Source organism: Peromyscus maniculatus, chromosome 6 (genome assembly GCF_049852395.1).
Source record: "Peromyscus maniculatus bairdii isolate BWxNUB_F1_BW_parent chromosome 6, HU_Pman_BW_mat_3.1, whole genome shotgun sequence".
NCBI lineage: Eukaryota > Metazoa > Chordata > Mammalia > Rodentia > Cricetidae > Peromyscus > Peromyscus maniculatus.
The window spans coordinates 44,387,884-44,402,310 of NC_134857.1; the positions used below are offsets into that span (position 1 = coordinate 44,387,884).

At 39.8% G+C, this 14,427-nt stretch overlaps 1 protein-coding gene across 4 annotated transcripts in view; it reads left to right on the forward strand.

Annotated features, from left to right (window-relative positions):
- LOC143273854 (uncharacterized) overlaps positions 1 to 14,427 on the forward strand; it is a 91,076-nt gene that overhangs the window by 34,148 nt on the left and 42,501 nt on the right. For all 4 annotated transcript variants that reach the window (XR_013052077.1, XR_013052080.1, XR_013052078.1 and 1 more), the window contains one exon: positions 10,807 to 10,909. Coding sequence is in view for 1 of the 4 variants with exons in the window: in XM_076574181.1 (XP_076430296.1) it covers positions 10,807 to 10,909 (103 nt within the window). In the remaining 3 variants the exon portion in view is untranslated. The remainder of the gene's footprint in view (positions 1 to 10,806; positions 10,910 to 14,427) is intronic.

Genomic DNA, 14,427 nt, shown 5'->3' on the forward strand with positions numbered 1-14,427 from the left:
GGGAGCTTCCCCATCACCACAGTTCAGAACTGTGTGAATGAAGTATCTCAGTGTCAGAGTTCCCAGGAGAGATTCTGGAGCCTCTGAGAAAAGCATCACAGTTACACCAGTCTCTCCTCTTCCCTGGTCCTCCTTCCTCTGCCCCTTTAAAGCACAATCCAAAGAGAGTCCTATATATAAATCTTTAAAGGCTACTTTACAGAATCAACCTAAGGTATAATTTTATTGCTAACTACTATAGCTGCCTACATAGTGGCTACTGACGCCAAAAGGTAATGCACTGATGATTAGGAAGGAGGTGAGAAATGAAATAAAATTCAGCAATATGAAGGAATTTATAGCAAGCGGCTAGACAGATGACTCCATGGTTAAGAAAGAATGCTGTTCTGTCAGAGGACTTGCTTTCAGTTTGCAGCATCCATGGCAGGTGGCACACAATTGCCCCCAACTCTAGATCCAGGATCTCTGACACTCTCTTCTGGCCTTGATGGGCACCTGCACCCATATGCACATAATCCCACACATATGCACATAAATAAAATATAAAAATAAATTTTGAAAAAGATTAGAGCAGTAGCTGTGGGTGAAATGCCTGCAAACTGCAGATGAGCTAGAGTTATAATCTTTACCTCAAAGGTATTTGTGCTTGGGCATGGATTGGAAAATTATTACCATTGTAATTGATAGGGCATTTTTTTATTTATTATCTTTTTGTCAGTTAGGGAATTGAAATACAGAAAATATGACTTCCTGAGACCTTGAAATGGCAGGATCTATTGAAAATAGCCATTCAAGAACAAGCTGGGAAAACAGCAAGACACCTTCTCAGAAAGGATGACAGAGGAGAAGGAGGAAGGGAAGAGAAGGGATAGGAGGAGAGAAGAGTGAAGAAGAGGAGTGAAGAGGGTAAGGGAGGGGAGGGGAGAGGAGGTCCTCATCACCCTCTGCTTTGTGGGGCTTGTTCACTATTCCCTCTTAGAGCTAACAGTCTACCTAGCAGGAGTATTGGCACCACTGAAATCAGCAAATACCACAAATCAGGATTTTTTTTCTCTTTTAAGAAATTGGTTAAATATTTACCAGGACAGTTCTAATTTGGTCTTAAGAGAAGAGTTATCTCAACTATAGTAGAAAAGTAAGGGAAGATTTACCAAATATAAGTTGAGTCCTTATAGGAAATCAATATAATTTCTACTTCCTGTGTATAGGTGACAATATCATTACTAAATGTCAGGAAATAACATGGCCAATTTCTAGTTCTCACTAAAATTATAATTTCTTATCAAAAATATTCTTTTTTTTTTGGTTTTTCAAGACAGTTTCTCCATGTCATTTTGGTGCCTGTCCTGGATCTCGCTCTGTAGACCAGGCTGGCCTTGAGCTCACAGAGATCTGCCTGACTCTACCTCCTGAATGCTGGGATTAGAGGCATGTGCCAATGCCACCTAGCTCAAATACATTCTTGATAGTGAGTCTATAATAGTCTAGAGTTTGGCCAATATCATCAAACAGTGCATAGTTCTCTTTACAGAGTGTGAATTTAAGTGTTGTTAACAAATCCTTTTCTTTTATAAATCCAGGATTGAGTCACTCCCTCAATAACTAGTGGAGATAAATTCCCTAATTAGATGAATCTTGTTTGGCTGATTAGTTACATTTATGGTTTACATGCCTCAATGTCATATCAGGTCAGCGATCTTCTTAAGAAATTTTATAAAGAGTTGTTAAGTATCCTGCAGTTAGACTCTTTATTATATTCAACTCAGCAACTCTGAGGTGTGTGTGTGTGTGTGTGTGTGTGTGTGTGTGTGTGTGAAAGACAGATAGATTTAAATGTGTTGCCCTGCATCTCTTTCCTATTAATAACCAAAAGTAAAACTCTCCAGCCACAAAGAGTTCTTTTCAATTTATACTGCCTTGGAAAAAAAAGTTTCAAAACTATGATTCTGTGACAAGCATTTCAGAGGGAAGACAAGTCCCAGAGCAGAATTAGGAATGAACAAAGCTGAAGTCTAATCCAGTGTCTTTAGGACACTAGAAAGGACGAAGAGATGCCATAGGCTGACTGAGACTGTGTCAGGGTTCCACAGGAACAGATAGTAAGCTCTGGGGTCACAGTGATGCATCACCCAGAAAGATACCTGCCTCTATTCACAACCACTGGTGCATCCAATTCTCTGTTTTGGGGTTGTATGCACTCTGAAATAAGCATAAAACATATACCACTCATTGGAGAGACAATGAAAACCTGTTCATCTGTTATGTCTCCTATAATGAATTTCCAAATAAAAATTGTTGTCTAAAAGTTATGCTAGAAGTATTTTATGTGAATATTAACTTCTACTTAGGAACACCATTTCTGGTGACTTTAGGGAGAGAAGGCAGAACAATTTTGGGAAACCCTCTGTGTAGTTAAAATCCTGTAATAGTTTGTGTGAGATGCCAGCTGGAAGAATGGCTCCCACATTTTACCCCAGAGTACTCTTGAGGAGTGATGGATAAGAGATTTAGATAGAAGGATAGAGAGGAGAGAAACAGATAGATACACAGGATAGCCTTGGGAGGGCCTGGATCCTTAGCCACCGACTCCTCCTGTTTCCTCTAAAGAGCTATTAATAGAAATGCCAATGGATGGAGCAAAAGACCTCTACCTAGCTCAACCAAGTATAGATACTTCCAGTCACCTCAAAACCATGCACATGGTCAAGCAATCCTCTAATCCAGCTCTGCAGGATGAAGCAAGCTCAGATCTATATAGGAAAACTTTGTGGGCCTCCACAAGTTTGTCAAATGTATTCTCTACTCTGGTAAGAGCTTAGTTTCTTCGTTAAATAATGGCTTTTGCTTTTCATAATTCAAAGTATAATTTAATGTTAAGGAATAAAACTAAACACTGTCACCACAACAAGTTATTTCCAAAGTTTCTTACAGCTGGAGATATAAGACATAACTGAGTGCTTAAATTCCTTTGTCAGAGACAATAGTTCTTTTAGAAAAAGGGGAGAGATCACTTTAATAACTACAGTTTCTATTTTTATGGTTCTCTAAATAATTAATGTGATGCATGAATAGAATGTATTCCAGAAAGTCATCTTCCATCCTGTGGTAGAATTACTAAATTTTACACTGCTCAAAATATCAAGACTACAAGTATTTGCTGGTATAAGAATGCAGCAGAAGCAATCTTCTTTAAAGTATCGATTTCATAGACAGAATTGTAGGGTCAGTGAAATCAACAGGTAAAAGAGAAGCAAGAGAAAATAATCCTACACCATCAATAGTACAAATCAATAAAGACAACTGGTAGTTGAGGTATCTCTGAACATGACTTCTTACCTTCACTTCCTGTGACTCCTCACCTTCACTTCCTGCACAGATCCTCTTCAGATCATTGCACTCACCTGTTTGCATAGTCCCTTCTCTGGGCCGGATACAAGCAAGTACAGTGGGCTCTGCAGCTCTAGCCCATGAACAGCCAGAAGAAGAGGTAACTGTAGGGCAGTGGGGAACCACAGAGCTCCTTTTCTGGGCAACTCTGCTTGGATCAGTTCAAAAACAGTGATAGGACATTTAAAAAGGAGTGTGGATGTGACCTTTGACTTCATCTGGATGTGAAGTTAATTGCACGTACTTACCTTCTTTATTGATATCAAAGGCAGTAGAAGGTATGTAGGTTGATGCTCCATATTACCAAAAACATAACCAAAAAGGAATGAAAGAGAGCAAAGTTCATTTGACCAGATTCACTGAGCAAGTCCAGAGAAGTAAAGCATCCATGAGCTGAAATAACACTGGTCTGGGTATGTAGGCAAAGATAAGGACACTAGAGTGTGTATGGCTTTTATGTAGGACCAATCCATTTGCAGTGCTGGCCCCTTCCTCTCAGTTTCCTGCCTCTGTATTTTCTTTTCCTCAGCACTAGGAATTCAGTTTGTCCTGAGGTGTATGAGAAGGACTTGGATGTCTTTGTTCCAGATTTTCTTCAGCTAACTGTCTGCTTGGTCCTCTGTTACATGTCCTCAGGATGAAAGAAAAATGTTCAGCATGAATGAGTGAGTCATTAACTTCTAAGGTTTGTCCTCGTGTGATCCAAGATGCGCCATTTTTAGTTAACTTTAGTTAATCAATAGAGTCTTCCAATGTACTCAGAACTTTATGATGTTCTCAAAAGTTTAAATCAGTAGACACTTTCCCCAGTTCACTTCCACTGCACCTGCAAGTCTGTTGCCTGCCATCTAAGCCCCCTTCCCTCTTACTCTCCATGCTTCTTTTCACAGATTTCATCCATCTTTACCAATTCCCTTTCCATCCTGGCCACCATGGGTATTCCTGCTTCTCCACATTTGTTCATAAGTAAACCCTGGATATCCTGCCATGCCAAAGCCCCTCACCAGGAACGTTCACCCAAATTATCCCTAGACCTTTTTCCATCCCTCGAAACTAACTGGTTAAGGCTCTGCCTGCTCTCATGAGTTGAACTCCATGACAATGGGAAAACTCCCAACCATTCTGTCTCCAATTCTCCTCCTGTAAAATACAGATAGTATCCCTGACCTTATGAGGTCACTATAGTGCCGAGTTATGTCAAGAACAGTGTCCGAAGCGGGGGCCAGCACTGCTTATGAAGAGAAGCAATGATGGCAATAGTTGCAATTAATTAAACACTTACTTGCTTCCAGAGGCTGTGTTTAGCATAACCTTGCATGAAGATGTTCTACCATGCTCTGGCCCGTGAGGAAAACAAGGCTCTGCATGCTAGGAAATATGCCAAAGGCTGGCATGTCTCTGAGACAATGATGAGACCTTAGCACGCTGCAGCCCAGAAGGCAGAGTGCCCTTTCTGCTTGTTTGCTTTGCATGTTGGCACAATTCCCTCCATTGCTATAGTCAAAGAGGGGAAAACACAGCATTTATAGAAAGCTTTACTTTATATAGGCCTGAGAAGATTCAAACGCACACACATACACACACACACACATACATACACACACACACACACACACACACACACACACACACACACACACACATTAACTGGATACTTTTATAACCTAGACATTATCTGGAGCCACTTGTCATTTTGAAAATAAAAATTTTCCAGAACTTATTATGCTACAAATTGCAGAAAGGCCATTATGTCCCCAAGACTTGTTTACTCCAGAAAAATTCTGGGTGAAGATTCCTGAATCATGTCTTAGCTTCAACTCCTTTTATTGATTAATTTTGATACTTGACAATTTCATACATGTATATAGTATATTCTTATTGTACTTCTCACACTAGTTTTTCCTATCTCCACCTCATATGCAGTAATTTCCTCATCCCTATCAGTCCCTTTCCCAGATGTGGTTCTATTTTGTGGCCCAGCACCAGTTGTGTGACAACTGGATTGGAAACACCTATTAAGATTCAATAGGGTCCTCAGATGACTTAAGACAGTAAGTCTGTGAGGGTGACTATGGGAGTTCATTCCATAAGGAAGAGGAGAGGAAATAATTGAAGAAACATCAGGGAAGTAACATCTAGATCTGAGGAAAACCCTTCCCTACACATACAAAGCCCTAAGCTCTAGTTCTAACACCACAGAATATTTTTACGAATAGAAAGTCTAGAGGACTTTCACAACTGATTAGCAACAGGAAAGCCAGAAAGTGTAAAATAATATAATGATCTTGAACTTCAGAGAGTCAGGCATTCAAATAAAGAAGTTGGAAAGAAAAACCTAAATTCGGTATCAAAAGAAAATCTGTCTCAGACCTAGAGTAAATGTACTCACATGACATTTGAGTCACAAAATCCATCAGGGAGATGAAAATCCCAAAATGGAGCTCGCAGAGAGGTGGGAACAGATGACAATACTTATACACTGATAGAAACTACAGACAAGGGTGGACTGTGTCTGACCAGACAAAGAACAGTGGAGGGACACATGGAGAAGTCATTTTAAGAGAGAAAATAAAGAATCTGGAAAAGGACATTGTGAAAAGCAAGGGCAGGAAAACCTCTAAAAATGCAGAAAGCAGGAAAATTAGGAGGCAAAAATGTGAGGAAAGATGAGCAAAAGGAGGTTCATACACAAGTGAAAAGGGCCAGAGCGTCAAACACTCTTTGAAAAAAAAAACCAATCAACTAATACTGTCCTCAGGAAAGATGATTAAGTGAACTAGTGAAGGAGGAAATATTTTTACAAAGAATCAGGGAATAAGGAATATAGATATGATGAAGGTTTTTTTTTTATTTTGGAGATAGCTAAATTTTTAAAAAAAAAAAAAAAGATGTAGTACAGAGGTAGATTTTTAAAAGCATTTGTGCACAGAGAGTATTTTGGAGAGAAAAATCAAAATAACCACCAGAGAGAAAAACATTAAAGCTAATTAATTGTAGCATATGTTTTCAATAAAATGGTATTATGCTACTCAGGCATGCAAAGGAATATGAATGTATATGTGTGCTTGTGTTTATATCATACAACACACAAACACACACACACACACACACACACACACAAATGGTTACAGTACAGTATTTAACATGGATCTTCCTCTATTCTGAAACATTCCATATACACTCAGCCAATAAGTTTTAATGCATCAAAGCATACAGAATCACAGCTCCCAAACCTTTCTGAAATGTGATTTGTTTCCTACAAGCCCTGTCCCTGTTTATTCTATATTGTAGAGGACATCAAATGGCTGGTCCAGTTGGGACTAGTAATGGCTGACAAAGGTGTGATCAGGGCTAGAGATACCACAAAGAATGAAAAGTATGCCAGATGCAAATCTGACGGTTTTGTCATGGTTCCAGAGCCCCCAAGGAAGACATCAGGCTAGCTGGGAATAATTACCAGCAGACCAGTCATAATTGAGGACAGAGCACTACAATTCAGAAGAGCTCCTTGAATGTATTATAGCCAGAGAAGGCTGACAATGAATCATATGAATTTCAGCTCAAAGACACTGTGGTAAAAGGTCAGCAGTGACTTCAAGAAACTCAAGGAAAGTGAAAGATTTTTCTACCAATGGACAGTTCAGGACAACTTCCTAAGGGAAGAAAGCATTTAACTGGGGGCTTGCCTACAATTTCAGAGGGTGAGTTCATGATCATCACAGTGGGAAGCATGGTGGCAGCCAGAAGGGAATGCTGCCAAAGCAGTAGTTAAGAGATTGCTTCTTATCCACAAGTTGGAAGAGGAGAGCATAGGCTCAAAGCCCATCCTCAGTTACACACCTCCTCCAACAAGGCCACACCTCCTAATTCTTCCTAATGAGTCTACTAACTGGGAACCAAACATTCAAATGTATGGACCTGTGGGGGCTATTCTCACTCAAGCCACCATGGTCACTGATTCATTTGTCTCCCAATTCTAAGATAGTGTGTCCCAGAATAAAAGAGGTCTATCAGTGGAACAAAAGCCCATAGAAAATATAGTTAGAAACAAAAGAATTACGCTGGAGATAGACAGATTTGTCCTCCTACTTTCTCACATGGGTAAAAATTGGTAACAATACAGAGAAATCATAAATGGAGAAGGTAACCTGAGATAATAGAAGCTAAGGCCATCTGTCAGGCATAGAATGCAGACAGATTAGGTAGAGAATTGGAAAAAGAGATACATTTGGGGGCAACATCCAGGAGTGGCAAAAAAGTAGAATTCTGCTTTGATATATGTAGTCATATCTGCTGTGTACATTCTTGAGAGCAGTCTTCAAACACTTCATAGACCTAGAGAATATGGCATTTAAATGTTTTGATAATTTAGAATTCCATTGACATGAGACACAATTGTTCCTGACAGCACTAATCTGATCCTGAGAGAATGTTGGGCTTCTGAGACATTTCTATTTGGAAGTTTATCTTCTTCTTGGCACAAAAAAAAAATGGCCTATTAGGCAAAGAACTGCCCCTGCCTCGACTGTTGACAGTATGAATACTGTCCCTTTGGTATGAGCAGGACACAAATAAAAGTGACTATTGAATTCTGCCAAGACAGGGTAGGATAGTCTTTCAAAAAAAAACCTGTTTCTGAAAATTGCCTGAAAGATACTCTAGGTCTGCAGCCAATTTGAATGTACCAAAGATACTAAAAATTCTAGGTGACTTTCCAGATTGTCAGCTGTCTGTCTACTCTTGCAAGACTCCCAAAAGTTCCTTGCATCCTTCTCCAATTTCTCAGGTATTATTATGTGCCTTCTCAGGTCTTTGATGCAATTGAAGACTAACAGTTATAATTACAATCTTCTTGTACCTTAGCTAGAACATATTAAGTATTAGATTCATGTTCTTCAAGATAGGACATCTTTTGGAAGGATTTCTATAATGTGCCATTTACCTATATTCCAGACTCCTCTGGATTTTAGTATGTGTTTCTTGTTTGGCGTTGTTCTTATTGGTATAGTTTCATCTTGTCTTGGTCATTATCCCTTATTCCTCTGGGACAATATCTGGTAATCATCCCAATTGTAAATAGTTTTGTATTAAGTTAGAATTTTCTTATTTATACAAAAGGGGGGGGATGCAGTGGGTAGCTAGTTCAGCTTTGACCTTGAAATACTGCCCCTAGAGTGACAGCAGGTAACTTCCATACTTGCCTATAACATGCCCGTGGGGCTGACCTGCCCCTGGGGTGTGGCTGAGAGGGAGCCCCTTAAGACTCAAAATGTGTGTTTGGCCCCTTCTGGATACCTCGTGGTCCTGAAAGCTGGATGGGACACCAAGCCAGAGTTCTCCACTGGATTGTACCTCATCTCTCCTGGACCCTGTAACCAGCCCCTCTTGGCTGTAAGTTATTCCAGAAATAAACCTCTCTTGATTACCAGATAAATGATGTGGAATTGCCTCATTAATTACAGTAATATGATTACCTTTTGCCTCTGGACTTGTTACTTTTCTTACTCCTGTATATCTTGTCTTCACTCTTACTCCATGGCTGGCTATGTGACTGGGTGGCTGGGTGACTGGCCCCTAGCATCCTCCTCTCCTTGTTCTCTTGCTCCTTCTTCTTTCTCCATCTAGTTATTCTCTCTGCCTGCCAGCCCGCCTAGCCTTTCTTTTGCCTTGCTATTGGCCACTCAGTTCTTTATTAGACCATTTAGGTGTTTTAGGCAAAGTAACACAGCTTCACAGAGGTAAACAAAGGGAACTTAAAAGAATGCAACACACCTTTGCATCATTAAAACAAATGTTCCACAGCATAAACAAATGTAGCACATCTTAAGATAATATTACACAACATGGAGAAAGGAAAGAAGAAGAGAAAAGAAGGAAAGAGAGGTCAAAGGAAGAAGGGAGGAGAGAATAAGGGAATGGGGAAGAAAAATATTAAAGTTTATTCTGTTGGTAGCCACCAAAAACACTGATTAAGATAAAAGTAACTTGAAAATGTGTAACATTTTTAACATATTATTAGGTGACAAGAATTTAGACTAGCCTTTAATCTGTTTTCTCTAGCAATGTTCTCTGAGGTAGGTAGAGGAAGAAGCCAACATCAAGTATCTAAAGTATATATTATTGTGACTAACACATTATGTGCATTATGTTCCTTCTTGTTATAAACCTTGTAACCACTGCAAAGAAGGCATTAGTTCCAGATGGTCTGCGGTAGATGACAGGTATGAGAACATTAGATAGCTTCTCTGAAGTAAGGAGCTAGTTAGCAGTGGTTGAATTTCCTTCAAGTTAGCCTGATGTTGGTGGCTACACTGCTGAAGGGAATAGAAAGCCTCGGCTTTAGGCCATGCAAGGAAAACATGATAGAAAGCTAAATGGACCACAGAAAACCCTAGTAGGTCCAGCTCAGACAAAGTAAAACATCATGGGGAAGCAAATAGGAATATAGTTATGTTAAGAGACCAGAGGCCAAAATTTGTATGAAAGGAAAAGGTAGTATTAATGGGAAGAAGTCAGAACTAAAGCTAAGTTGCCTTGGAGATGGAAGATGGCGTAATGAAAATATTCAATGGTGGTCAACAGCTGAACACACACACATAGGCAAAATGTGTTATGCAAAGTTTTAGAGAGCAGATGATAGAAATAAAGCCCAGGCCTACCATTCAGTCAAATCTGTAGGCAGAAAGTCAGAAGACATGTGTTAGAAACCACAGAGCAGCTCACAGCTTCATAGGGACGAATAGCTGCAGTGAATGCAGGGTTCATATGTAAGTCAACTGTGAAAGTCATGGAACAAATACTGGCTATTACATTCTGTTTAGTTTCAGAACCATGAATGGAGGCAAAACTGACACAGGAAAAGAATATTCTGACCTTTCTTGTCTTCTTTCTCATCTTGTCTCATTTCCTGCTATTTGTTTTCTATATGCATGAAAACAAAGGAAGAGTAGGAAGAGGATGGATGGCAAATCCTTGAGATGAAGGAAAGAGGATCAGGAAAGGCCATGTTGACTGCTACTAGCTGCAAGGCTTAATTTCAGGTTTAAATCATTGCTAAATTAGAACCTATGTGTTATACACTTAGAATTGCTTTTATTGTGGTTTCTGTAACAACATGATAAAGCATCAGTGAATAGAAAGCCCTATTGGGCAGTAGATTTGGCATGCCTGGGTTCTTACAATTAGTTCCTCTAGATTTAATGATCTTCAAGCTGTAGGTCATGAAGATGCTATTACTTCATGGCCACACACCATTTCAGGAAATGTCACCCATCAAAATTCCTAGAGTAATCCTGTTGCCTCTTCCTGCCTTGGAAATGGATTTCCTGGGAGACACTTAAGCAGAATCTCTGAAACAGATTGTTTTCATACTTTTCTCAATATCCAAGAGCTTAGTAATTGTTTGCATTTATTCTACAGAGAATGCATACATGAGTCACACAGAACTAGTACCTGGGAGCCCCACAGCTTCACAACGGAGACATCTTCAGACAGGACTCACTAGAAGTCCACCCCTTGTAAAGTAAGTATCTCCATCTGCTATAAGCATCCTGAGATACTAGAGTGCCACAGTGTGGTCAGTTCAAGTACTAGAAACCTTTGGAGTACAAATTACTAAATACAAAGAAGCTCCTCCCAGATCAACTGGGCTTTTGATATGTTTCTTTGAGGGCATAAATTAAATGAATCGGAGCTTCTGATAATGTCCACTTTTTAAAGGCTTTTTCAGCATATAGCATCATCAAAAAGGAACCTGGAAACCCACACAGGCTTCAGTGATGGACTGGGATCAATATGAGAAAAACCTTGAGTTTACTGTTTGACTTTTTATACACTTAACTACAGAATCTCCCTGGTTCCTCACTTCAGTTTTATAAAATTCTGCATCAAATTTCACCCATGCCTGGAAGCTAATGGAAAGACACGACTACCAACCTTTCTTAAGTCATAGTCCATGACAGTAGGGAAAATCACTGATGGGCAGGATTCAACTGTCCTCCCTTGAGTCCTTCTTTATACAAACTGCCTGGGGAGAGAGAGGAGCACTTCTACTACCTCGGAATGCTCTAAGCTTGGGTTTACTTCTCAAGGTTGTGGAAAGAAAACATGACACAGTGCTGTGAGTCTCACCGCTGACAAATACAGAGAAAATTGTGTTGTCCCAGACCCAACCAGACCAGCTATGGAGGCTCTGAACTAGGGAACCACCCCTTTAGCTGCCAAAACCCATTCTTTGGTCCCCACTTTACCCAGGACTCTTGGAGGAGCATTTAGGGAATGCTGGCAAAGAAAAATAGGAAAAATACAGACTCCGAATGACTCAAAAGCTCTGGAGAACAATGACCTATATTGTCATCTTCACCTGTGAACATGGTAGTTTGATATGACTTGTCTTCACAGCTTGATTTTGTTTTATAAGCTGCATTTTTCCAGAGAAAGCCAAGTCTTTTCCCAGGTCTCCCAACATTACTAATAGGTGAAGGGCAAAACCTTCCCAGGGCAGGGCAGGCCTCAGAGGATGGCTCAGTGTATAAAAGCACTTTTACCCAAGCCTGAGGACCTGAGTTTAGTCTCGTTAACCCACGTAAAAAGCCAATTCTGTGTCACACATCTGTGATTGTAATCCCAGTATGCCTATGGAAAGCTGGGAGGCAGAGAGAGGAGAATCTACCAGAAGCTTTCAGACCATCTGTGATACAAGGTACAGCAGCAGAAACAAAAGACCTTGCAAGGCACAATGACAAAGCTAACTACCCAAAACTCGTCCTCTGGCCTCTACATGAATCTCTCTCTTTTCTCTCTTCTCTCTTCTCTCTTCTCTCTTCTCTCTTCTCTCTTCTCTCTTCTTCTCTCTTCTCTCTCTCTCTCTCTCTCTCTCTCTCTCTCTCTCTCTCTCTCTCTCTCTCAGGAATTAACTTTTAAGACCTTCTTTGTTCTAATTACTTTATTCCAAAATCCTGGCAATATTCTTGGTAATAATGGGTAGCTGGGTTTCCTTGCTTTCCATACATGTATGCCTCTAAGCAGATTTCACTGCTGAAGTTGAAAAGGATACCTGTCACTTTCACAGATGATGGACCAGAGGCAGTGATGCAGTTTGAACACTGGAAATGTTTCCTTTAGCAAGAGCAACAGGAACATAGCTTCCCAGCTACATCACCATTCAAACAATTCTACAGACCAGAAACGCTGAATCCCCAAACCCAACAATCTCCTTGACTAAAAGCTGGAGTCATTTTTAAGCACATTAACACTTTATTTTATTAAACCATCTAAATTCTTGCTAGATTTCATAAATTACATTATGAAACATTTTCCAAAACTATCCTGTGCCGAACTTTTAACTGCCCAATTTTATTTCTTAGCCAAAAGCAACAAGAGATAATGTACATAAAATATTCCTCCCACCCATAAACCACTTGAGCATTTTTCCAAAAGTAATCTTGCTATTACTCTTTTCTGTTTTAAAAGAAAAAATTACATTTATATGGAATCATTAATCTCAGTGACATTTACATTTTCACAAAGCAATTAAGTTCTGAAAAAGGATAAAAATAATTTTCATTTTAGAATAGGATTAAAGTTCATTGAAGCTTGACACTGTAAAATTTACAGCCAAAATAAAACATTTTAAAGTAAGAAATCAGACAAATCTAGCACTAGTAAACATTTATTTATATTTTATTTAAGTTGTGAGATAATCTCTACACCCTGAGATTTAAACTAGTAATCATTTGAATTATTTTTTCCACAAAGCATAAGTTGAGTTTTAAGAGTCTTGTGTACCTGCTGGCTCACCTTGCCATGAAGAAGAGGGTGACCCTGAGCTTCTTATCTTTCTACCTTCATCCCAACACCCTTAGATTGAAGATGTACACCACCAGGCTCAGTGTCTACAATGGTGGGCAGCCAAGCCAGAGCTTCCTGTGTGCTGGACAAGCACTCTGGCAACTGAGCCGCCTCCCACGGTCCTACAATTAAGCTTTTGAAGTGTGTCTAAACATTGTCAAATTCTAAACTAGTGTTCTCAAAATAGACTTGTCCTGTGGATACCCTAAAACTCATTGTTTTCATTTTCACAGTCTGCATACAGGATGTCAAATGTCCTGTGATCTAACCTTGACAGAAGACATTTTTCTTTGAGACAGGTCTCTTGTAACCTAGGCTGACCAGGTCTCAGTACATAGCTAAGGCTAGCCTTGAACTTCTGATCCTCCTCCCTCTACTAGCAAGTACTAGAATTACAGGGATAGAGATCTGCCACCATACCCAGTTCAGAACAATTTTTTAACAAGTAACTCTTGCTACGACATAGACAGCATCCTGGCACTGAGGCAAAGAAGAGTTTAAAAAGAAAAATCTGTAGCCACCTGTGTCCTCAGTGTCTGCCACAGCATCCAGCACTACAACATATTTTGAACAAAAACTTTGGTTCTAAATATGCACTCAAAAAAACAAAACAAAACAAAACAAAAAAAAACAGCATGAAACTGTAACTGCAACCCCATACTGGGAGTCTTCAGGGAGGGTGCTCATGTGTGGGAGTGGGCAGCTGTAACACAAGGCATTGGCCCATGCACTGAGATGTATCCATGAATTGTGTGCCCTTGCTGGATCTGCATTGTTGCTACAAAAGTAACTTTTTATATTCAAAGGTTACCTGCACATCCCAATTCACTAGGCCTGTTCCACACTGAAATCTTCCCCTCTCTCCACCAGTTACGAGCCATCTCTATGGGATCACCAGATCACTCATACTGCCCAAACTGTACCAGTAACTATGTACACATGGAAAAACATTTTAACTATTACAGTTTCCTTCCCACATGTGTGTAATACAGGGAATTAACAGGAGATCCTAACTAAAGAAGAGCAGCTTAAAGAAGAAGGTATTCCTTATCCACTTCATCCCCGCTCTCTTCAGAATCTCCCTATTCCCTTCAAACAGTCCCTATACATGCCTTATAGTAAGGAATCACTTGTGACCATGTGTATATATTTGTTCTGATCATCAACAAGTGTATACAGAGTAGCTATTAT